The 26,266-nt window shown below is 43.5% G+C and overlaps 1 protein-coding gene across 2 annotated transcripts in view; it reads left to right on the top strand.

The window, feature by feature from the left end:
* TOX4 (TOX high mobility group box family member 4) overlaps nt 1-26,266 on the top strand; it is a 56,998-nt gene that overhangs the window by 9,629 nt on the left and 21,103 nt on the right. For both annotated transcript variants that reach the window (XM_089687040.1, XM_089687039.1), the window contains exon 2: nt 11,463-11,531. In XM_089687040.1, coding sequence (XP_089543166.1) covers nt 11,463-11,531 — 69 coding nt within the window. The remainder of the gene's footprint in view (nt 1-11,462; nt 11,532-26,266) is intronic.

Raw genomic sequence — 26,266 nt, 5'->3', positions numbered from 1 at the left:
ATTCCATGTTTACTGTGACTTCAAATAGTTTGTTTAGACCAAGCTGCCCCAAACTACCCATTTCCTTCACTAACAGATGTACCTGTTGTGCGCACTGTATGTAACGTCAGTGCCATCCTGTATACAGCACTTTATTCTGGCAGACACCATCCTGTTCCTGAAACAAAATAGGCTGAGCACTGCTCAACTATTCAAATTAATCTTTGTAGTCTATATATGAATACAAAACTTCCTCTGAGGGGGGGGTAGGTGGGTGGATGATTTCACAACCTCCACCTCAGGCAAGCAGAGGAAGCCTGGTATCCATTCATAAAAATCCAAAGCTTCCTGTGAATGGTTGAGCAGGGCTCAGCCTGTTTGAGTTTGTTCTGGGAGTGGGATGGAAAGTCTGTGTACTGCTGTCACTACACTGTATACTGGATGTAGTTGATGCTATGTATAGTTTATACAATGCACACAGCAGGCACATCTTTTAGGCCAGGTTCACATTACCCACAAAGAAAAACATTGTTTTGCAGGTAGCAATCATACTGGGTGGGTCTTTGGGGGATGGTGCCTTTCATTTTTAGAACCCGATGCACTGTTACTCCTCTCACCCTTTTTTTTTTTTTTTTTTTTTTTCCCCCCCTCTTACCTATACGCACAAAGTGACATTCTCTGCTGCCATGCAGAAAATGCAGGGCGACACCAGGAGCAATGAAGACATGTTGCAGGTTTTCACTCTGCCCTGCATCTGACAGCTTTGTGGAAGTGTGAATGGAGCACATAGAAAACCATTGTTTAGTGTGTGCTTTTGTAGAGAGCTGTGTTCTCCAATTAAAAAAAAATGCAGATCTGTGCTCTAGTGTGGACTGGAAGAGGCGAGATAATGCTACAACCTCCACTTCAATCCACAGCTCCAAGTACTGGGTGCTCAGGCAGGGTGGTTTCCCATGAACCCCAACACTCCAAAAAAGGCTGGCACCCTGGTAAATCAGCATACTTGGATATCCTTTATTACAAAATAGTGGCATACAGCCAAACAGAAATCCAATGCATTTTGGACGTTAATCATGATTAACCAGTTCTGAAACGGCTAACATACATGTAAGTTGCCAGTTTAGCTTATACCAGGCTGATGCCTGTGCTATTTTTTTTTTGTTTGGCAAGTGATGCTCTTTTGTGTAAAAGCAATCCTAGCAGCTATTTGCTGTATTGCTTTTACAGACTGTGGAAAGCGGTCGCCCCCTTCCTGCTGCCCTCTGGTGCCTCTCCGAGCTCTCCTGTCCTGGTGGAGCCTGACACTGAAGCCTGAGGTTCCCTTGGCTTACCATAGTGGTGAACGGGGATCAGTTCTTACCCAATCATCTTTATGGTATTAGACACTGGGAGTAATGAATATTTTGTCACTTCTGGTTTCCCCAGCATGTAAACAAGTCCCTTTCACACTAATCTTGGTTTGATCAGAAGCTTGGAAGGACAGAGGAGAGAACTGGGGATGAGAAGGTGTGACTTGCAGTCTCCGCTCTAATTCATCCCAAAGGTGTTCTGTTGGATTGAGGTCAGGACCTTGTGCAGGCCAGTCACGTTCCTCCACCCCAAACTTACTCATCCATGTCATTATGGACCTTGCTTTGTGCACTGGTGTGCAGTCATGTTGGAACAGGAAGGGGCCATCCCCAAACCGTTCCCACAAAGTTGGGAGTATGAAATTGTCCAAAATGTCTTGGTTTGCTGACGCCTTAATCCCAGCCCCTGAAAAGCAACCCCACACCATGATCCCACCTCCATCAAACTTTAAACTTGGCACAATGCAGTCAGGCAAGTACCGTTCTACTGGCAACCGCCAAACCCAGACAAAGAAGTGTGGTTCGTCATTCCAGAGAACACGTCTCCACTGCTCTAGAGTCAAGTGGCGGTGTGCTTTACACCATTCAATCTGACGCTTTGCATTGCACTTGGTGATGTAAGGCTTGGATGCAGCTGCTCGGCCATGGAAACCCATTCCATGAAGCTCTCTATGCACTGTTGTTGTGCTAATCTGAAGGCCACATGAAGTTTGGAGGTCTTTAGCTATTGACTCTGTAAACAGTTGCCGATTTTCTGTGCGCTTCAGCATGCGCTGACTCCGTTCTGTCATTTTACGTGACCTACCACTTCGTGGTTGAGTTGCTGTTGTTCCCAGTTGTTTCCACTTTGTTATAATCCCACTAACAGTTGACCGAGGAATATTTAGTAGCAAGGAAATTTCACAGATGGACTTATTGCACAGGCGCCAACCTATCATGGCACCACGCTTGAATTCTCTGAGCTCCTGAGAATGACGCATTCTTTCACAGATGTTTGTAGAAGCAGTCTGCATGCCTAGCTGCTTGATTGTCTACACCTGTGGCCATGGAGGTGATTGGAACACCTGAATCCAATGATTCGGTTGGGTCTTCCAATACTTTTGGCAATATGGTGTGTATGTGTATATATATATAGAGAGAGAGAGAGAGAGAGGGATATGGTGTGTGTATGTATGTATGTATATAATATATATCCCTATCTATGTGAATAGAGATAGATATAGAAACCTTCACAACTTAAACCCTTCTCTTTTCCACTCTGCAACTGACCGCCTCTATGACAGAATCTCCCCTGTCCTGCCCTGACCTGGCCACTGCTGTCTACAACAGTTCGCTTTCATCCACACTAGACTCACTTACTCCTCTAACTACAAGAAGTATCAGGCCCTGACCGTTACAACCATGGCAAACTGAAGACACCAGAAATCTTAAGCGACATAGTCGTGCGCTGGAGCGATTGTGGCATAAAACCAAATCTCAGCAAGCATTCACCCTAAATAAATCTGCTTTCTTAACATACAATTCCTCCCTCCATGCTGCCAAACAAGCCTACTTTGTCTCTCTTATTAATACCTTGTCATCCAGTCCTCGTTGTCTCTTCTCTACTTTTAACTCTCTACTTTCTCCACCTCCACTCAGTAACTCACTCACTGCTTACGAGATTGCAAATCATTTCAAAAACAAGATTGATGCAATTCGTAGGGGCATCACCACTACAGAGACATCTATCCCACTTAACATACCTTGTACTAAACCTCCCTCAACACTTTCCTCTTTTGACCTTGATACTACTGAAAAGGTCACTAAGGTTTTCTCAGAAGCCTGTATCACCACCTGCCCCCTGGATCCTGTCCCCTCACAACTACTATGGTCACCCTCTTCTTCTGTCCTATGCTCCCTCACACACTTCTTCAATCTCCCTCTCTAATGGTGCCTTCCCCACCCCTCTAAAGCATGCACAGATCACTCCCATACTTAAAAAGCCCTCGCTGGACCCCACCAACCTTAACAACTTAAGACCCATCTCTCTGCTCCCGTTTACCTCTAAACACCTTAGAACGCTTAGTTTACAATCGCCTGAGCTCCCACCTCACTGACAACAACCTTCTTGACCCTTTACAGTCTGGCTTTTGCTCACTACACTCCACTGAAACTGCCCTACTAAAACTCACTAATGATTTACTAACTGCTAAAACCAATGGCCACTGCTCTCTACTGTTGCTACTTGACCTCTCTGCGGCTTTTGATACTGTTGACCATTCCCTCCTCCTAAAAAAACTCCACTCTCTTGGCCTGCTCTGTTCTCTCCTGGTTCTCCTCCTACCTATCGCAGCGCTCCTTCAGCGTTACCTATAACTCTGTCTCCTCCTCTCCACTTCCTCTTTCTGTAAAGGTCTCTCAAGGTCCTGTCCTTGGACCCCTACTCTTCTCCATCTACACCTCCTCCCTTGGTCACTTGATAAACTCCCACGGCTTTAAGGAACCATCTCTATGTTGATGACACACAAATCTATCTTTCTACCCCTCACCTTGCCCCTTCAGTCTCCTCTCGCATTACTAACCTACGAAGTGACATATCGGCATGGATGTCACTCCACTTCCTCAATCTTTCCAAAACTGAGCTCATACTATTCCCTCCAGCCTGTGCCCCCTCCCCTGACTTCTCCATCAAGATCAATAATACAACCATCAGTCCCTCCCCTCATGCCAGGGTACTAGGTGTAATCCTAGACTCCTATCTGTCCTTTCAGCCCCAAATGCAATCACAAATCATGTCCAAATCTTGTAGCCTTCACCTCCGCAACATCTCTAAGATACGCCGGTTCTTAACCTCGGAAACTACTAAGCAACTTATTCACTCCCTTGTTATATCTCACCTTGACTATTGTAACTGCCTCCTCATTGGCCTCCCTCATCGCAGGCTATCCCCTCTTCAATCCATCATGAATGCTGCTGCCAGACTCATCCACCTTACTAACCGTTCTGTATCTGCCACCTCTCTCTGCCAGTGCCTCCATTGGCTTCCCATTGCCCAATGGATAAAATTCAAAACAATAACATATAAAACCATTTATAACTCTGCCCCAAATTACATTCACCAATCTTGTCTCCAAATATCACCCAAACTGTCTTTTCCGCTCCTCGCACGACCTCCTGCTGTCTAGCTCCCTTATCGCCTCCTCCCTTGTTCGTCTCCAGGACTTCTCCAGAGCCTCCCCCATCCTTTTGAACTCTCTACCTTTATATATCAGACGATAACCTACTCTGCCCACTTTTAAGCAATCTCTGAAATCTGTCTCTTCAGGGAAGCTTATACTGCCTTCAGCTAATAATGGAATCTTCTATTCCTCTTACCAGTCCATCCCCCACAGTTATTACCTTTTGTACCACCAGCCTTTTCCTCTTAGATTGTAAGCTCTAAGGATCAGGCCCTCCTAATCCTCTTGTATTGAACTGTATTGTTGCTGTATTGTCTCCCGTTATATTGTAAAGCGCTGAGCAAACTGTTGGTGTTATGTAAATCCTGTATAATATGTATAATAAATATGTGTATATATATATATATATATATATATATATATATATATATATGTGTGTTTGGGGGTCTTAAACAAAAACTGATTTTACATGTAAACAAAAAGTGTCAGAAAAGGGCTGGGTGAAGTGGTAAAGGCCTAACAGTTGAAACACATTGGCTTTCTATTTGGCTATGCTCCACTACTTTGTAATAAAAAAAAAATAAGCAATTAGGCTGAATGACCGAGGTGCTGGCTTTTTTCTGTGGTTTACTAGAGCCCTTACACCCCGGTCACATCGGGTGCGACTTGGTATGCAATTTCCATGCCAGGCAACTTGCAAATCGTATGCCAAGTCGCACCCTATTGTCTGCTATTGGAGCGGTCATATCAGTGCGGTCCTGACTTGGTCGGAGCCGCACTGATTTCTAAAGTAGTACATACAAAACTTTTGTTGCGATTTGCACAGTCACCTGTGTCAGATGTCTTGCAAATCGCAAATGATATCGGCAGGTCAGCTGATTTTGAAATTGTGCAACTTCACTGTAAGTCGCACGATTTCAAAATCATCTTTGATGGGACTGGGGGCTTAGTGCAGTCGTTTGTTTGGGCCAGCCTGGATATTTAAAGTTCACAGTATTCTCCCACACGTGAGGACAGGGGAGATGGCAGAAAAGCCCAGTCCATCAATGGAGCAATCGCTGCATTGGAGGTAGACCAGACAAATCCCAGCTACCTGTGTGTTTCCCCTGGCAGCAGTGCGCATGGGTGACATGAGGCAGTTGGAGTGCACACCCTTATCTCACAGAGCCTTCCAAAGAAGACCCGTCATAGGTAACCCATGGCTGCCATTGTCATCTGTCTGCTGGTCCCTCACGGGTGTGTCTGGTAAGCGGACCGCTCCGGCTACTCACGTTACCGTTTGCCCAATTCCTGATTGGTGCTCGGGCAGTGCAGGTTCCGGCCGGTGGGGGCAGTGTAGCGCTAATAAAATGATCCCGTAGACTTTCGGGCCGCCGTTCGGGGAGACTCGTGTTTATAAATGTCCAAGTCATGTGATGTAGTGGGCGGAGCGGCAGAATCAAATGTATGCAGTAGTGGCGGGCGAGCCGGTGGTCAGCTGGTCTTATACAGCGTTGGCTGATGGATATGCATTTCTTCACGGCTCTGGAGAGTGGGGATGGGGCAGGATTGTTCCCGGGGGAGGAGGGTCCCTCCACTGGTCTGGGCTCTCCACATGTGTATGGCATGTATGGGCGCAGTAAGGTGAGCTCCCCCGACACTTCCTGTGTATTGACACGTGATCAGGATTCACCACTGGTACAGTCACCCTCAGGGGCGGACTGACAACTCATGGGGATCATGGGGCCTCTGTGTCCTTGCCCACACTCAAAGCCTATAAAAAAGGTATCAGGGGCATTTCATGGGGCCCCCTACTGACCCTGGGCCCTCGGCAGTGCTCGAATGGTCAGTCCGCCCCTGGGCACCCTCCATTTATACATGGATAGGCTGCTGTCTCATAGTTGTTCTTATTTTCTGGGCTGCACCACAATTGCAATCATTTGATGATTTGTATAGCTAAACTTTTTCTCTAATTTAATTTTTTATTTTTTTTTTGCTTTTGAGTAGGGAAGGATTAAATATCAATCAGGCTGAGGATTTTGGCTTTCTGTGGCCAATTAGAGAGATTCTCACTTGCTTCCTGTCATTGTGACACCTTTTTGAAGGTAGGGGATCTCCATGTGAAGATGAGTGTTTCCTTTTTAGACACTTGTCATCACGTTTGTCCTAAATTATTGATTTAAAGCAGAGTTCTGCTCAAAAGCGGAAGCTCTGCTTATTTGCCTCCCTCTCCATTGCCACATTTGGCACCTTTTTTGGGGGGTGCGGGTACCTAGTTTTGACAGGTAACCGCGCCCACTTCCGGATCAGTTCGCCGCGGCAAAGTGACCCGGAAGTTCAGACCCCTCCTTGCTCCCGCAGTATCCTGGGAACTTTCACAGGTCCGAGGAGACTGCAGCACCAGTCACGAGGTGTGGTGCGACTCACGCATGTGCGGTGGGCACCAGGCTGCAAACTGTCACAGCCTGGTGCCCACAGTAGAGATGCTGGTGCTGTGGAGGAGAGAAAGGACAGTGCAGGGAGTACATCGCTGGACCCTGGGACAGGTAAGTGTGTGTTTATTAAAAGTCAGCAGATAAAGTTTTTGTAGCTGCTCACTTGTAATAAACACAAAAACAGCTGGAACGCCACTTTAATCTCAAGTCTTCTTTGGAGACCAAAATTTTTGGATTTTCCCTAAGAGGGCTCTTTCACACAGTTGTTTAGTTTGGATCTGTCTGTCAGTTTTTCAGACAGAACCACAATGTATGTCTATGGTCAGGTGGATGTAAAAAGATCCTCTGTGTTCTTTCAGGTCTGGTTTTTGTTTAAAGAGTACAAGGTTGTGTCCTTGTCTGTCTAGCTGCAGCTGAAAGGATATGACACAGATTTTGGCTGTTTTTAAGCAAGAAACCTTTTTCTTTATACTTTTGTAACCTATGATTTGGTTTCTACAACTGGAAACAAAGGATGTAAACTGAAGACAGATGTGCAAACTAATGTAACCTGAATCTGTATTCATCATATTATTTTTTTTTTCTTTTTTGTTTTTTTTTGTTTTAGCAGAAAATGTGACTGATCTGATGACACCTGTGTGAAAGGACCCTAAGGGCTGGTTCATAACAGCCTGCACATGGTTGTCAAGGAGGAGGGGGTGTGATGTAGTCATAAAAGGTAGCACGTTGGGTTTTTTTTTTTCTGTCTTTCACAAAATGACACTTCATTCAACTGTGTCTAACAACATCTAAATCTTCTCATCAAAGAACTACAGTAATAAAATCTGACAGTCTAATTCTTCACACTGTATTAGTCTTTAAATACTCTTTAAAAGTCATACACATGGATACATTGCTTCTTACAGTGTAAGCCCACTGTGTATTTTGCTGCACAGGAGCCTCAGAGGCTACATACTGCTGCCCATAGACATGAATGGGTCTAGGCCCCTGTACACAGGTATGTACTGCAATTTGTAAAGTTGGCTCATGAGTGCTGATGTAAGTTTCCAGATGCAGTCTCCCAGCACTAACGTACGTTAGCATGTTTACTCTGTAAGAAGGAACGCACCTGTGTAGTAGTAGTAGTAGTAGTTGCTGTAAGGATTACCTCTGTCCTCCATGCCCTGTATATGGCAGCCCTCTGCTTATTGACCCATGGAGGGGGGTGTCACTTGAAGAGGATCAACCCATAAGTGCTCACTCTGAGCATTCTCTGGGTCCAGAGCTGTCAAGACCCCGGTGCAAGCATGAGTATATCGCAGATCAAGCACACTCTGCTCAACTGGCTAAAACAGAGGGCAGGGAGAGCCCTGATGTCTCCCTAAAGAGTACCTGTCTAGTGCATAGGAGGCTTGTGAGGCCCTGTGTGGTAGCATTAAAGTGATTGTAAAGGTAATTTTTTTTTTTTTTTTTTTTTTTTTTTAAACATGTCAGTTACCTACTCCTGCAGTGGTTTTGCACAGAGCAGCCTTGACCCTCCTCTTCTCAGGTACCCACCGGCACCCCTTGGTCACTCCCTCCTGCCAAATGCCCCAGCAGCAAGCAGCCTGCTATGGGGGCACCCAAGCAGGCTCTCTCCAAAGTCTCCCAAGTCTGTGTGTCCATTCACACATATTTTCAGGTCGTCCCTGCCCCCTCTTCTCACCTCATTGGTTCACTGGCTCTTCAGTGTGGGCACCCAGCTGTGACAGCTTGCAGCTTCACAGCCGGGTACCCACTGCGCATGCGCCAGTACCACTGTGCTTCATGAATGGTCCTGTAGTCTTCTGGGACCTGTCACGTGTCCCAAAAGACTACAGGGAGGACACCTTCCACTTCCGGTCGCCTAGGCAATCAGAATGGAAGTGGGAGCAGGTACCTGTCGAGTTCGGGTAACCGCTCCCCCCCCCCCCCCCAAAGGTGCCAATCCTGAATGGGGAGCATTTATTAAAGTGGAACTTCCCCTTTTGGGTGGAGCTCCGCTTTAAGAAATAATAATAAATGTGACAAATAGGGTGATTCTCCCTAATTGAGACACCAACAGCAAACCTGAACCGGAGTTCTAATCCTAACCCTAAAAACCTGATCGGGGTTCTAATCTCTCTTCACTCTCTCAAAAACTAATAAAAAAAAAAAAAAAAAAAAAAAGTTTTGCCTTCAGTCATACTTTAACAGTTGCACCAATATGAAAACAATCTTTTATTTTACAGATCCTCTGCTTTCAGAAATTTTATAATGTTTTGGGTGTGTTAAGCAATTTCAGGCCAAAAATTCAGTTTTTACACTGTAAACACACTATGTTGGCAGCTCTGAGGAATGCTTCATTGACACAGCAGAAAGTTTCATAAATTGTTACAACCATGGAAGGCCAAGTGGTGTTTAATGGCTATTAGTCTTTTTATGGGTTTCCTATTACATTGGTAAAAATTCATTCCCTGTGTCCCACGATGGTTTTCTTATTTGGGACCTCAGATTTAAAAAGTTTAAGAACACCTATATTAAGTATTCACAAATTCTTTCCAAAGCCCTTCAGTACTTTAAAGCCTCATCCTACATCAGGGATGTCCAAACTATGGCCCTTCAGCTGCTGAAGTACTACAAGTCCCATCATGCCTCTGCCTCTGGGTGTCTTGCCTGTGGATGTCAGAGTCTTGCAAGGCCTCATGGGACTTGCAGTTTCTCAACACCTGGAGGGCCACAGTTTGGACACCCCTGTCCTACATCATTTTGAGACCCAAAGGCTTGCCTGCAAAGAGGGTTAATATTTAAAATTGCTTGTGCCCCGACTCTGATTTCTACTGTCTTCATGACCTACGCTAGCTGAAAAATCTTCAACATCTTGACACTTCTAGGAGCGTTGGATGCCTGTTCTCCCTGTTCACGGTGGTTCTCTCCTCCAACTCCTACCACACTGCTATGTATACTATTGATGTAGGGGACAGAGGAAGGAACCAAAGCCAACACAAAGGGGATCAGGCATCAGATATTCCTGAAAGATTTTTCAGCCAGTATAGATCTCACAGCAGAGATCAGTGACACAGGAGGGGTGACTAATCCTACTTCACAAGCATGCCTTTTGGGTTTGAAACATACAATAATGGTGCTACTATCCACATATCATGGATTCAGGGAGCTTTTGGGCTTGATTTTGGGTCTAAAATAGTGTCCCTTCAGTGTCAGTAAAGATGCAATGTAAAATTTGTGTTAGTAATCAAGACTGCTGCTGTTGTGCATAGGCATTAGGTGTGTGTGTGTGTGTGTGTGTGTGTGTATAAAATATACTGAGATCACTTCATGCGCCTCAATGCAGGCTTTTGTAAGGTAATGAAGTTTAAAGTGGTTGTAAACCTTTACATATACCCAGTGAAGTGATTGGCCTTGTGTGATACACAGAGATGATACAAATCCTACTGCATAGTTTGTACTGGCTTATCTGCTTTCTTCTCTTCTCTTTACAGCTGTTCAAAGCCCAGAATTTACACAGCTTGTCTGAGCTTACAGAAAGCAGGGGGAGGGGACCTGAAGTTACACTCTGCAGCGCTCTGTGAGGAAAGCTGGTTGTAGGGAAGGGACAAACCTCCCTTCACACAGTAACAGCTGAGGCTGTCAGACTGTGCTGGAGATCCCTCCCCTTGTCACTTTTTTTTTTTTTTTTTTTTTTTTTTTTTTTAATATCTCCTGGTGTCAGGAAAACTTGTCAGAAGTGATCAATGTGGATAGCAGAAGAATGAGGCAGTAGAGAGAAATGACACTTGGTAATGCTCTGGATTAAGACAAGTACACACTATAGAGCAGTGGTCTCCAAACTACATCCTAGGGGCCAGATGTGGTCCTTTGCTTGGCCCTTGGGGCAAAATTCCCCCCACACTGTCTGTAACGGTGGGGCATAGTTCTTGCAACTGACAGACGATGGGGCAGTATTCCTCCCACTGACCCCAACGATGGGGAACTGTTTACTCCTTCGTCAGGGCATTATCTACTCCCACAGTCAAACCCCCCTAAAGTTTGAAGGACAGTAAGCTGGCCCTTTGTGTAGAAAGTTTGGAGACCCTTGCTATGGAGGGACATTCTCTGTTCATATTTCATGTCTGAGGTTTACAACCAATTTAACCAGTTTCCACCGGGCCTATAGGAGAATGACGGCCGATCGGGACTCTTGTTGATCCGGGTGGACGTCATAGGATGTCCTCCCGTATTGCCGCCTTTTTTTAGTTTATTTAGCAAAAAATGAATAAACCCAGTGGAAATTAAATAGCACCAAAAGAAAGCTCTATTTGTGTGAAAAAAATTACTTTGAGTACAGTGTTGCATGACCGCGCAATTTTCATCCAAACTGTTAGTGCCGAAAGCTGAAAATTAGCCTGGGCAGGAAGGGGTAAAAGTGCCCCTGTATTGAAGTGGTTAAAGCATAACAGGAAGTTTAGTTATTGCTAAGATTATGGTGCATATATTTGCATGAAAGGGGTTTAAATGTGTATATTATCTGTTGTGTATACAGTATTGTTGATGCAACATGTTACAATTCTTCACATTGTTGTTTGCAGTTTCCAGGGGGTAGTGACAGCTACCTGACCATCACTGGTTCAGGACACCCATTCCTGACTGGGACAGAGGTGAGTGTGACATTTGTATATTAAAATGGCCCTAATCTTTTACAAAGTTAAACTACAGTACCACCTTCATTGTATATTTTTAGATGTCCTGTTACAATACTAGATTGGCATGTCAAAATTATGATCTAGTACCACCACCCCTTATACACAGGCTATGTTCAGACTAACTATAGCATGGGGTGTTTACCTAATGTAGTTCTTTTACAAAATATGTATTAGAAGCTTTTGACAGTATGGTGCATTCTGGCACAGTCAATCTTACAACCAACGTTTCAGAATCTTTACCTTTTATATATTTGTGTAATGTCTTTAGTTTACATATGACTTGTCTGGTAATCCAGACAGTATCTGTTCAATTTGCTTCACTGGGTAACAACTGAGTGAAGACCACCTGTATTTTTTTTTTTTCCCCCATGCAGAAAAGACAGATTTTTTTTCCTAAACTAGAGGATAAGTTAATATTGTATAATTCATCAATAACGGTTTGTGCCGTTTTGGGAAAGGGGTAAATCAAAGGGTTTAGCTGCTCTTTAGGATAAACATCACACAGCTGCTCCCTTGGCTGTAAGGCGAACAAAGGTTTGATGGCAGCTGAGTGAGCTTTACATTATCTGCCTTGACAAAGTTTGCAGATCTGTGGAGGCTTCCCTGGCCACTGCTAGGACCTTGGTGTCAGGACTGGGTAGGGGAAATGGGTGTGTCCCAGCTAGAATGCAGAGTCTTTACAGAAAAAAAAAAAAAGTCTATATTTACCTAGTGTGTGCAGTGGTTTTGCACAGAGCAGCCTGGATCCTCCTCCTTCTTGGGTCCCCTGCAGGCTCTTCTGGCTCCTTCTGTATTTCGGGTACCCCCATAGCAAGCAGCTATGTCACACATGGAGCCGTGGCTTGGCCCTGCCCCCCTCCCCTCATTGGTTTACTGGCTGTGATTGGCGGGATCCAATGGCTCCCGCTTGCTGTCTCTGCCAATGAGGATGCAGAGATCTGGGACATCCAAAGCTTTCATTAACATCGCTGGATCGCGAGGCTCAGGTAAGTATTGAGGGGGCTGGGGGCACTGCTGCACACAGAAGGCTTTTTTTTACCTTCATGCATAGAATGCATGAAGGTAAAAAACTTTCAGCCTTTATAACCACTTTAAGCAGGCCATACATGAGTCGAAAAATGAACAAAATTGCATGTCCTTGTTTCTAATTTTTAGGGACTCTTTAATAACTGGCATACTACCACTGGATTGGCGTAAGGCCAATGTGGTGCCAGTATTTAAAAAGGGGTCAGAATCTTTACCAAGTAATTATAGACCTGTTGGTTTAACTCCTATAGTTGGGAAGATACTGGAGCGTTTAATAAAAGACCACATAGATGAGTTTTTGCTGGAAAAAAATATTGTAAGCAACAGACAGCATGGATTCATAAATGACGACAGAAGTTGTCAAACAAATCTGATTTCTTTTTTTGAGAGGGTGAGCCATGGACAGAGGGGTGGTGGTGGACGTGGTATGCTTGAATTTTGCAAAAGCGTTTGGCACAGTTCCCCACACACGGCTAATGTATACGGTAAAGTCTACATGCTTTGGAAAATCTGTATGTAAATGGATAGAAAACCGGCAAAAAGATCGTATTCAGAGAGTAGTGGTTAATGATTCATACTCTGAATGGTCTAGGGTTGTCAGTGGTATTTTTGTACCCCAAGGTTCAGTGTTGGGACCCTTACTTTTTAATATATTTATAAATGATAAAGGGTCTGGGATTAAAAATCCCATTTCAGTCTTTGCAGATGACACCAAGCTGTGCAGTGGAATAACGTCCTTACAGGATGTCTTCAATTTACAAGCCAACCTCAATGCACTGTTTAATTGGGCAACTATGTGGCAAATGAGGTTTAATGTTGATAAATGTAAGGTTATGCACTTGGGGGCTAAGAATATGCATGCATGGGGGGGGGGGTACAACTGGGGGAATCAATGGTGAAGGATCTGGGCGTTCTGGTAGATCATAACAAGCTTAATAATGGCATACAATGCCAAGCTGCGGTTTCTAAAGCAAGCAAAATCCTCTCTTTTATTAAAAGGTATAGACTCCAGAGAGAGAGATATCATATTACCCCTGTACAAATCATTAGTAACAACTCATCTGGAATATGCAGTTCAGTTTTGGGCACAAATTCACAAAAAGAACATTGGGGAAATGGAGAAAGTACAGAGAAGGGCAACCAAACTGATAAGAGGCATGGAGGAGATCAGCTATGAGGAAAGATTAGAGGAACTGAATTTATTCTCTCTTGAGAAGAGGAGATTAAGGGGGGATATGATGAACATGTATAAATACATCAGTGGTTCATATAGTGAACTCGGTGTAGAGGTATTCACCATGAGGTCATCACAGAGGACAAGGGGGCACTCTTTACGTCTGGAGGAAAAGAAATCTAATCTCCAAACATGGAAAGGTTTCTTCACAGTGAGAGTTGTGAAAATGTGGAATAGACTCCCTCAAGAGTTGGTTCTGGTCAGCTCAGTGGATTGCTTTAAATAAAAAAAAAAAAGGCCTGGATTCTTTCTTGGATACACAGAATATAACTGGATACTAACATTTATAGGTAAAGTTGATCCAGGGAATATCTGATTGCCTCTCAGGGGATCAGGAAGGAATTTTTTTTTCTCCTGCAGGAGCAAATTGGATCATGCTTTGCTGGGGTTTTTTTTTTTTTTTTTTTTGCCCTCTACTTCCTCTGGATCAACTGTGGGTGTAGGATTATTTTAAATTTTTTTCTATTTTAATTTTTTTAAATGGCTGAACTGGATGGACTTGTCGTTTTTCAGCCAGACTGTCAGAAGAAAGATTGTTTGTTTGATTTTTTTTTTTTTTTGTTAATCCTTAATGTGCCCACAGCAACCGGTGATTTTTCATATGGTTATTGAAAATTACATCAAACATACTGAAAATTTTACATTGGAATGAACTATCCTCTAATTGTGTATAGCATTATCGTTCTATAAAATAAACTGAAATGGGCATGAGCACAAAAGAGTGTTCCCTGTCACCAAAAGTCTGTCATGATTTATTTTGATGACCGTAGAGTGTGTGTTTTTCTACTAATAGTAATTAAAATAAATAAATAAATAAAAACCTGCAGCCAGAACTGGTTGTAGGGGATAAGCAAATTCAATGTTTTTGTTTATTGCAGCCTTGCAATAACAAGGAATCCAGATAGATGGGGCTGGAAGTGCGTGAAACAAAGCTATTTAACATAATAAACCCAGTGTTATTATTTCAAACCAATAGCTCATGATATATTGCATCATTCCACAGATGAAGAAAAAATGTTTTTGCAGAGGAAAATTCTGAAACAATTGATGGCACAATAGTATGAAAAAAAAATCAAACAATTTAGATTTTTGTTCATAGTCTATATCAGCAATGGGCAAACTACGGCCCGCGGGCCGTATACGGCCCGGCGGACCTTTTAATCCGGCCCGCGGAGCTAGGCTCCCGCAAGGCCAGTGGTCGGCAAGCCGCGGCTCTTTACAAACTTAGATGCGGCTCTCCTGTGTGCCGGGCGCCCGCTCCCCTCCCTCCTCTCGGGCGGGCGGCCTCCTCTCCTCCCCTCCCCTCCTCTCGGATGGCCGCCCCCCCTCTTGGATGGCCGCCCCCTCCCTCCTCTCGGGCGTCAGGACTCTGCAGCTGTCAGGATGTAGGCGGGGCAGCCAGGATGTAGGCGGGGCAGCGTGACGAACTCTTCTCTCACAGTCCTCCCTGAAGACCAGAACGGCGCGGGAATACGAGAGGAACGCGCGGAGCAAAGGTAAGTGAATTGACACAGGGGGGACTTACTATATAAGGAATGAATTACTATATGGGGGACTTACTATGTGGGGGATGAATTGCTATGTGGGGGATGAATTACTATGTGGGGGATGAATTGCTATGTGGGGGATGAATTGCTATGTGGGGGATGAATTGCTATGTGGGGGATGAATTGCTATGTGGGGGATGAATTGCTATGTGGGGGATGAATTACTATGCTTACTATGGGGGAATATTACTATACTTACTATGGATGACACATACACATCATTCATCTACTCTTGGTCCGGCCCCCGGGTCCAATATATGAACCCATTGCGGCCCTCAAGTCAAAAAGTTTGCCCACCCCTGGTCTATATACTAGTCTGTGGCCAGCCTTTGGTGTGTACAGGGAAACCTGCAATTTTATTAAAGTAGAGGAGCCTGTACAACTGTCTTAACCACTTCCCGACCGGCCGTTGTATATAAACGGCCGGACGGTGGCACTGCAGGGTCGGGTGGCCGTCTATAAACGGCCTCCCCGCACCCTGCTTGTGCACGCTCCCTGGGAGCGCGCAGCACCGCGATCCGGTGCCCACTGTGTCCTCCGGACACAGTGAAACACCGATCGTTGGACGGGACCTCTGTACGAGATCCCGATCATGTGATCACTGATTGGCCAATCAGTGATCACATGCAAAGTAGTAAGCAAGATGTCACTTCTGACATCATTGCTTACTATGTGTGAAATCTGTGAATGATCACAGAGATCACATGGTACAAGGCTATTCACAAAAGCCTTGTACCATGTGACAAGCTGTGACCAATCACAGCTCACTCAGTTCTTCTCAATGAGTGCAAGAATGCACACAGAGAGAAAGAGAAATGATTGCTTTTACATCCTATATGGGTGTAAAAGCAATCAGTGTAAAAAAAAAAAAAAAAAATCTTCATCACCCCTCACAAGTAGTACAGTGTCACCATGGTGACACTGTACTGCTAGGGTGACAGTATGTAAAAGAAAAAAAAAAAATGTAAAAAAAAATGTTTAAAAATTATAATTTTTGCTTATAAACTAATTTGGATTTTTTTTTTTTACTAAAGATAATGGAATAAATTTTGGCTAAGATTTATGATGAAATATTTATTTGCAAAATTTTATAAAAAAAACACTTTTTTTCAAATTTTTTGGACATTTCTTTTACATAGCAAAAAAAATACAAATCCCAGTGGTGAATAAATACCACCAAAATAAAGCTTTATCTATCTCAAAAAAATGGTAAAAAATTCATTTGGGTACAGTGTTGCATGACCGCGCAATTGTCATTCAAAGTGTGATAGCGCTAAAAGCTGAAAATTGCCCTGGTCAGGAAGGGGGTAAAAGTGTCCGGTCTGGAAGTGGTTAATAGAAATGGGATCTTTTTAATGACTCAGTGGGGCATGTAACCATTTAAAAAAAAAAAAAAAAAAAAAGAGGATTTACTCACTTAAATATTTTAAACTCTATCCTCTAGCATGTCATCAGTAATAATATATTGATTTAGCTTTATTATTTTAAAATACTCTGTTGCATAAAACAGAATATAACTCATTAATTGCAACATTCCTAATGCAATCCAATTTGTATCACTCCCCAACTCCTACCAATTCATATACATTTAGGCAATTCCAGAAGAGGTAACAGATAGGATGTGTTCTGGTAAGGAAAGAGGAAGTGTTAGCAGATAAATTAAAATGAATGTGTAACAAGCTGATTGGACAGGTCATGTGAGCAGACAGGACACTGTGTAAAGAATTAGGGAAGTAGCCTTCAGGAAAGGGTAAAGCAGACAAAACAACTCTGAGAAACAAGCTTTAGGTAAGCCTTCATTCTGTTTATTTCAGATGTATTAAAGTCAAGTTAAATGTTTTCAGTGGAATAATGTTTGCATTAGTAAGATGATTATAGTATATTTGTTTTGCAAAACCATACATGACTGTGACCCAATATAAATGGTTGCTGTTGTCAGTGTGTGGAGAAAACGTGCACTGATGTAAAGCTGTGCCCAGCTACCTGCTTTCCACGTTTATAGAAACCTGCATATATTCTAAGATTTTCAGAGCTTGTACTCCTATTTAACCACTTGCCTACCAGGCACTTATACCCCCTTATTTACCAGGCCAATTTTCAGCTTTCAGCGCTGCCGCACTTTGATTGACAATTGCGCGGTCATGCAACATTGTACCCATATGAAATTTTGATAATTTTTTTCTCACAAATAGAGCTTTGTTTTGGTGGTATTTAATCGCCACTGGGCGCTTTACTTTTTGCGCTATAAATAAAAAAGTGCAAAAAATTTGAAAAAAAAAAAGTTTCTTTGTTTCTATTATAAAATTTTTCAAACAGGTAATTTTTCTCCTTCACTGATGTGCGTTGATGAGGCGGCACTGATGGGCACTGATAGGCGGCACTGATAGGCAGCACTAAAGGGCACGGATAGGCAGCACTAATGAGGTGTCACGGATAGGCGGTACTAATATGCAGCACTGATAGGCGGCACTGATAGGTGACACTGATGATGGGTACTGATAGACTGCACTGACTGGCGGCACTGACTGGCACAACCGCTGGGCACTGGTGGGCTGCACTGGTGGGCTGCACTGGTGGGCAGCACAGGTGTGTGACACTGCAGAGTGGCACAGGTGTGTGACACTGCAGAGTGGCACAGGTGGGTGCACTGCTGGGCACAGGTGGGCGGAGCTAGTGGGCGCACTGCTGGGCACAGGTGGGCGGAACTTGTGGGTGGCACTGCTGGGCACCGATCATCAGGGCACTGATCATCAGGGCCCTGATGATCGGTGCCGATCCTCGCTCTGACAACTGCCGGTTCTCGGCAGTACTTTCCTCACGATCTGACAGCGTGAGGAAAGTGCAGCTGAGAACCGGCACTTGCATTTCCCTGTGATCAGCGTGTCATTGGACACCGCTGATCACGTGGTAAAAGGCCGCTGAGATTGGCCTTTTACCACATCACGTGATCGCCAATAAAAACAGAAAAAGCAGCATAACTGAAACATCCGACTGACTGTAAGTTATGTCCTTTGTGTTGGTATCTGTATATTTTGGCTGCACTTGGGCTTTAACCACTTGCCTACAGGGCACTTATACTCCCTTCCTGCCCAGGCTAATTTTCAGCTTTCAGTGCTGTTGCACTTTGAATGACAATTGCGTGGTCATGCAACACTGTACCCATATGAAATTTTTATCCTTTTTTATTTTTTTATTTTTTTATTTTATTTTTTGGTGATATTTAATCACCTCTGGGTTTTTTTATTTTTTGCTAAACAAACCAAAAACTGAAAATTTAAAAAAAAATTTGTTTTTTCTTGGTCTGTTAAATTTTGTAAATAAGTGATTTTTCTCCTTCACTGATGTGCGCTAATGAGGCAGCACTGAAAGGCAGCTCAGATTGATGTGCACTGGTAGGCACTGATGTGGCACTAATGGGTACTGACAGGTGGCATTGATGGGCACCGACAGGTGGCACTGCTGGAGCTGCACTGATCATCAGGGCACACTGATCATCAGTGCCCTGATGATCAGTGTACATGACCCCTCTGAGTAATGCCGATTTACCGGCTCTCCTCACTAGCTGTCAGCATGACAGCTCATGAGGAGAGGAATGCTGATAACCGGCATTTCCTTATGTACATGCGATCAGCTGTGATTGGACACAGCTGATCACATGACAGAGCCGACGTCTTCGGCTCTTTCCGTTGATCGTGATCCGCTGTGTCTGAGGGACACAGCGCACCACCGATCGCTGCACTCCGTACACGCGAGGTTAGAGTGGGAGGACATTATATGACGTCCTCCCAGAATGAGAGAACCGCCTTGCACCCGTCAATTCCTTATATAGCAGGCGGGAGGCGGTTAAAACAAACTTATAATTTTAACGTGTGTGTACAAGAAAAAAAAAACATCAAAAACTAAAATGTAAGCACCAAGAAGCCTATATTTTGTAAATGCATGGATGCTGGTGGGCTCAATCCTAAGAGACTAGGGAACGGAGGGTGCCTACATTGACTGACTGCATTATCTTGAATGTAGAATAAGTGAAACATCCAGCTGAAAGACCACATCATAATGGTTGTACTGGTTAGGCAAAAGTGGGAGCCTGGGTGCATAGAACAAACATTCATCATCCTCCCAAAATTGAACGAACAAGTTTGCTTCTATAGCAGCCATAAGAATTAACTAAGCCTGTCCTCCCCCTTTTTTTTTTTTTTTTTTTTTTTTTTTTCTTCCTAGGTTTTCGAATTTTGAGTTGGGCTACATTCACACCAGCAGTTAGATTTCTGCTGCAGCTCTCAGTGACTAGGTATGGTCGCCAGCAATCTGTCATTGTAGTGAATGGGGCCAGCGGCCACACCTAGCAGCTGAGAGCTGCAGCAGAAGATCAAACTGCTGGTGTGAATGTAGCCTAGGCAAAAAAAAAGGTTTTCGAATTTGAGTTGGACTACATGCACACCAGAAGTTTGATTTTCTGCTGCAGCTCTCAGCTGCTAGGTGTGGCTGCTGGCCCCATTCACCACAATGACCGATTGCTGGCGACCACACCTAGCTGCTGAGAGGCGCAGCAGGAATCCTTTTTTTTTTTTTTTTTTTTTTTTTTTTCCTTTTGCAAAAATTTGCACTGGCCCTGATGGCCAGTGTGAAAGTAGCCTTAAAGGCACATTTTATGTAGCCAACACTTTATATTGGAAGCACAGAACTATTTTCTCTGATGCTCAAACATTGATAAAACAATGAACATTCCTGCAAAAGTTGGGGCCTGTGTTGATGGACTTTGGATTTATGCTGATGACATCCGTTTGAAACCCATGATATCATTCAGGATCCATTTCCAGGTATGTTTTACCTCTTTCTGACGTGCTGTCATGCCCGTAGACCTGTATGGATATTCAAAATCTTGAAACAAAAGCCCAATGACCCAGACCCTTAGGCTCAGTTCACACTGCGTGACTTGACATCCGACTCGTGAGACTCCAAGTTCATAACATGTGAAATCCCATGTTGGTCTATGAGAGCGGTCTTAATTGGCACTACTGAAGTTGCTCCGACTTTAGAAAAGGTTCTTGTACTACTTCAAGGCGACTTCTATCTGACTTGTGCCCATAGACTTTAATAGAAGGTGGATCCTCATCTATAGTAATGTGATTTGGAACAGATATTACAGAAAGATTACCTAGGCAAAGTTGCATGGCATGAAAGTCCAGCCTCATTACTGTCGTACTCAAATTGCCAGGAAGTCACCTGGCAAAGTTGGACTGTACATCACACAATTTCAGGTCGCAGTAGTGTGAATCGAGCCTCAGGGTTAAAGCTTATCTAATTCTGGTAAAAAAAAGTAATCTATTGCCACTTTACAATCCTTAGATATGGTGGCTGCAGTAGAGTTCGTTTTTGTTTTTTTATTTGTCAGGTGCCCCCCCCCAAATCTGTTCTATGCCAGTTGAGTTCGTGTCTGCAATTTGACAGTGGACAGGAGCAGACATGTGATAGATCCTTGGGTGGCTGGATGTAAACAGATGTGTCAATTTTACGTGAGGCTAGCTCACATCCATGACATTTAGATGGATTTATTTTATGCTGGACCTTGACGGTCTCAGATGGGCAGGTGTAAGTAGACACAAGTTTAACATCGGACTACCCATAGACCCACATGAAACTTCCAATTAGGTTTACCTGAAAAATGGACAGGTGGACTTGATTGGAAAACCTGGATTCTGCTAGTGCATCTAACAGTACCCTCCTCTCAGACTGACTTCTGTCCAAAGATGTCTCCAGTATTTCTCTATCCAGAGTTGGGACACAAGGCAGGAAGTGTCACTGGCTGGATCACCAGGTAAAAATAAAGAGTAAAAGTGGGAAAACCATTGCAGCTACTGCATTTTAAGGATTGGTAAACTGCATTATATATTTTGATTTTTGGATACACTTAATTATTGGTCTGTACATGATAGGAGAATGAACATGTTTGTATACCAAGGTATTAGGGCTCCTAGACTTTCATTCTGTTGAATGGGTTTTTGTCACTGGGGAGTTATGGGTGCTTCTTTTGTTGAACGGCTTCTGAAATTGCTAGTAGATTGCTGATGCCATGCAGGTCTCCTGCAGACCTGTCAGGATATCTGCTTGCTATATGGGATGTATGAGCAAGCAGATATTCTGACCGGAAGCTTCAATGAACTACCACAGCGCAGTGGTAGTTCATAAACTACAAGCCCACAGCCGCTAAGGCTGCCAGGACTTAAAGTTCATTCATTCACGCAAGTCCACGAATGAATGACGTGGCCGTGTGGGCAAAGCCCCGCTGTTTTTTCAAATGTAACAGTACGGGTCTCCCCATACTATATGTTGGAGGGGGGGCGGCAGGCACGGCTGCAGCTATGGGAACATGTTACATGTTCAACCCTAAAAACGGGTGGAACATATAATATGTTCCAAAGGTGAACCTATCCTTTTTAATGGGGAGTTTGCGTTGTATATTTAAAAATTAATTAAATAGTGTTTTCTGTTTGTGTTGCTCAGGTGCAGTGTAGTCCTGCTTTTAAGAAAGCCACTGCTTTAGAGCCACTTTAAGTCTCTCTATATGCAATTCTCCCACTTTCCTAATGTGCATATTTTTCATGGTGTGGTGACTTAGAAACTATTAAAGCCAGTGTGTCAGCATAACAAGTAGGCAGCTAGCATTTGCAAAAGCATGCCCCATACTTCTCTTAATGTAGGTTTAAAGGGTTCTTTAAACAAGAACCACAACACATTTTTTTAATTTTGTGTGCTGTTACATGTTGACAAGTTAAATCACCTGACAGTTTTGTGTATCTTTTATGGGACTGAATGATATAGCTGTATTTGAATTTTTAGGGCAGCACACCTGCCTTGGTCATGAGAGCTTCCCATTTTCTTTGTTGGATGGAGATAGATACATTAAATGTGTATGGTGTTACAATATTGTAAGCAGAAACAGAGCCAGGAGTTATGCAAAGAAGACCTCACCACTAGAATATATTAAAGTCAATGGCTGACTTAGCCTACTATACTCCACTTGCTTGTAACTACATTATCACTTTTGGGAGGGTCCTTCTTAAAGAATATGTAAACCCAGCATTTCATATTCATGATATGAGCCTGCTGTACCATGTACTTGTGTTAAAACATATCCTGCTCTTTTTGTATTGCTTCCTTGTGTGAAATCCCTGGTGTTCCTGCCAGTCCCTTTGCTTTCCTATTAAACACTGACCACACTAGGCATGTGAGAACTGCATGGTCAGTTTTCTAGTTGTGCTGGAACTCATCCTGCTCATTTCCAATGATCAGACACTCGCCATCGAGAAGAGAATAAATTACCTTCCTCAGTCGTCATATTCTGTTTTTTATCTTTTTAACCTTCCCTCTAAAAACACGGTTGACCATCATCCTTTTCTTATCCTCTACCTGTTCGTGTTATGGGGATTATTCTGCCTTTCCCTCCTGCCTCTCTTCTAGAGCATTTTCATTTCTTTTTGTATCTTACATAGACCAAATACGGTTTTAAATACATCAGCTCATCCATTAAATCTAGTTCTGTCTACACTGCTCAAAAAAATTTAAATGAACACTTTGAAAACCTATCTGATCTCAATGGGGAAAAATATGCTGGATGTCTATACTGATATGGACTGGGTAATGTGTTAGGAACACAAGGATGCCTCATCGTTTGATGGAAATTGAAAATTATCAACCTACAGAGGACTGAATTCAAAGACGCCCCAAAAATCAAAGTGAAAAAATGATGCCGCAGTCTAGTCCATTTTGCATTGCAGCAACTCAAAATGGTCCTCAGTAGTTTGTATGGCCCCCACGTGCTTGTATGCATGCCTGACAAAGTCAGGGCATGCTCCTAATGAGATAATGGATGGTGTCCTGGGGTATTTCCTCCCAGATCTGGACCAGTGCATCACTGAGCTCCTGGACAGTCTGAGGTGCAACCTGGCGGTGTCAGATGGAATGAAACATGATATCCCAGATTTGTTCTATTGGATTTAGGTCAGGTAAACGTGGGGGCCATTCAATGGTATCAATTCCTTCATCCTCCAGGAACTGCCTGCATACTCACCACGAGGCTGGGCATTTTCATGCTCCAGGATAAATCCAGGACCCACTGCACCAGCGTAGGGTGTGACAGTGGGTCCAAGGATTTCATCCCAATACCTAATGGCAGTCAGGTTGCCATTGTTTAGCCTCTAGAGATATGTGCATCCCTCCATGGATATGCCTCCCCAGACCATCATTGATCCACCACCAAAACGGTCATGCTGAACGATGTTACAGGCAGCATAACGGTCTCCACGGCTTCTCCAGACCCTGTCTGTTACGTGCTCAGGGTGAACCTGCTCTCGTCTGTGAAAAGCTTAGGGTGCCAGTGGTGGACCTGCCAATTCTGGTTGTACAATGGCAAATGCCAATCAAGCTCTATGGGGCCGGGCAGTGACCACAGGGCTCACTAGAGGCCGTTGGACCCTCAGGCCACCCTCATGAAGTCCTCTTTCTGATTGTTTGGTCAGACATTCACACCAGTGGCCTGCTGGAGATTATTTTGTAGGGCTCTGGCAGTGCTCATCCTGTTCCTCCTTGCCCAAAGGAGCAGATACTGGTCCTGCTGATGGGTTAAGAACCTTCTATGGCCCTGTCCAGCTTTACTAGAGTAACTGCCTGTCTCCTGGAATCTCCTCCATGCTCTTGAGAACCTTGTGGCAATGACATGTATTGATGTGCCATCCTGGAGGAGTTGGATTGCCTGTGCAACCCCTGTAGGGTCCAGGTATCGCCTCATGCAACCAGTAGTGACACTGACCCTATCCAAATGCAAAACTTGTGAAAAACAGTCAGAAAAGATGAGTTGGGAAAAAGTCAGTGACCTCTGTGACACACTGTGCCCGACCCCCTACCCTTCTCACCAACTTGTGACAAAGAACCATCCAATTTCACACCGCGCTGTCACGTGTGTAACAATGCCACTCTCAGCTGCAGCCTGCACAGAGCTTTTCCAGCTCGCGGGACCACAATCTAGCTGCCAGCAGCCTGAGAGCAATTGTCACTGGGTTAGGTTAATTATGAAATTAACCCTTCAAACTCCAAACTACCACCAGATAACTTTGGGACTATCAGCCCTTCACAATGTTAGCAAGAACAGATGTGAGCAAGAATTGTCTGTAACCCACACCGTCACCAGACAGGTATATTCAGAGGATTATTAAATACAGTATAAAAATGGAATGTAAAAGTGAGCGCCCTAAAAGATAGAAGCTATTGCACCAAAGGTAACCAATAAAAACCTTCATCAATCAAATACATCAAAGTGCAGCGCTAATAATAATCGGTCAATAATAAATATATAAATGATCCAAAAAGTGACAGTCCGTGCAGGTCTAGGTGAAGCTATTGTCAAGATCCAGTGTCGGTGCTCCAAAATAATATGGTAAGAGTACTCACTCACCAGATGCGTAATGTTAATACGCAATAAAGCAGTAAAGGTCACCTCTAGGAGTTGGATGTGGTCCTGGACAGGGAAGATCCTTCCTCTGCTTACAGGTGGTGGTGCTGCTGGAGCTCTCAGGTGGTGATGGAACCAATCAGCCAGAGGCCCCTTTAAATACCACCGTAACAAAGCTCAGGTTCCAGGAACACTCTGCGATCTCCTCCCACTGCACTCTGGTCATGTGACCTCTCTAAGTCATGTGATCAGCTACTTCCTCATGGCTCTGCTGCCAGTCACCATCAGTGAAGGCACTTCGTTGGTATCTGTCCACAAATTACTTCTTATGTCTGGACGTTTATCTTTCTTAGCTTTCTTACGGTGGTATCTGGCTGACTGGTTCCATCACCAGGAGTTTAATTGACTTGATGCTATATTCTGATTAAAAAGCGTTCCTTTTAAATTTTTTTGAGCAGTGTATTTGTCTAAACCATTCTATCATAATTGGTAATTTTTTTTTTATTTTCAATATTTTGGGATTAATACTTTTACTGCATTCAACAGAAATGGTATAAATTGTAATTTTTTTTTTCCCTAAATCACTAGTAGAAAGAAAAGACATTGCAAAGGGTCTTGTACGATTTCAGAATTTACTAATCATCTCCATTACATTTTAAAACCCTTTTCCAATATGTCTGAAATATTGGACTGTGCCAATATTCATGGGCCTCACCCCCACATTCTGTCCAACATTCCGATGCGGACCCAGAGTTTTATCCTATGTAATTTTTGATGGAACATAATACCACCTAGCCAATAGTTTATAATTTGTTTTTTATCTTCATATCTACTGAGGTACATAAGTAAGTCTATGGCTTTACGCTTTAGATCTTCTGAGATAGGTTGATGTAATTCTAGCTCCCATCTATAGATTTGTACTCCAGTATTTCAAACCGTTCTGTTTCATAAATGGGCACAAAGGTCTAAAGACCCTGGACTCCCCTTGGGTAACAGAGCTATATTAAAATTATAAGGTCAATATTTAAAAAATCTAAAATATTAAAGATCTCCCCATATCTTTTTAATTCCTGCATAATAATAGGCAATGTTTTTGTTTTGGATACATAAAGCAAAATATTCATGCAAATGCAGTTACTTGATGTCTCTCTTCACTTCTATACCCTGTATCTCCTGATTTGCCTGAATCGTCGCTAGTAGGGGTTCCAGGGATAGTGCAAAGGGGAGAGTGGGCTTCCCTGACGCATTCCCCAACCTAGATGCTGTGTTGTTGAAAGCATATAATTCCAATCCACCCTGTCAAACGCCTTTTTGGCATTTATTGACAAAAGGGCTGGCTTTTTACCTTCGTTCTTTTGTATTAAAAGAATTTGTTCTCAATACATTCTCTTGCTTCCTTCACAGGGATGAAACTTACTTGATCTTTCTCTATCCA

This window comes from Staurois parvus, unplaced genomic scaffold (genome assembly GCF_062004578.1).
Source record: "Staurois parvus isolate SC_StPar_1 unplaced genomic scaffold, SC_StPar_1.0 ptg000415l, whole genome shotgun sequence".
Lineage (NCBI taxonomy): Eukaryota > Metazoa > Chordata > Amphibia > Anura > Ranidae > Staurois > Staurois parvus.
Note: the sequence above shows the minus strand (reverse complement) of the source record. Positions and strands in the feature narration are given on the sequence as shown.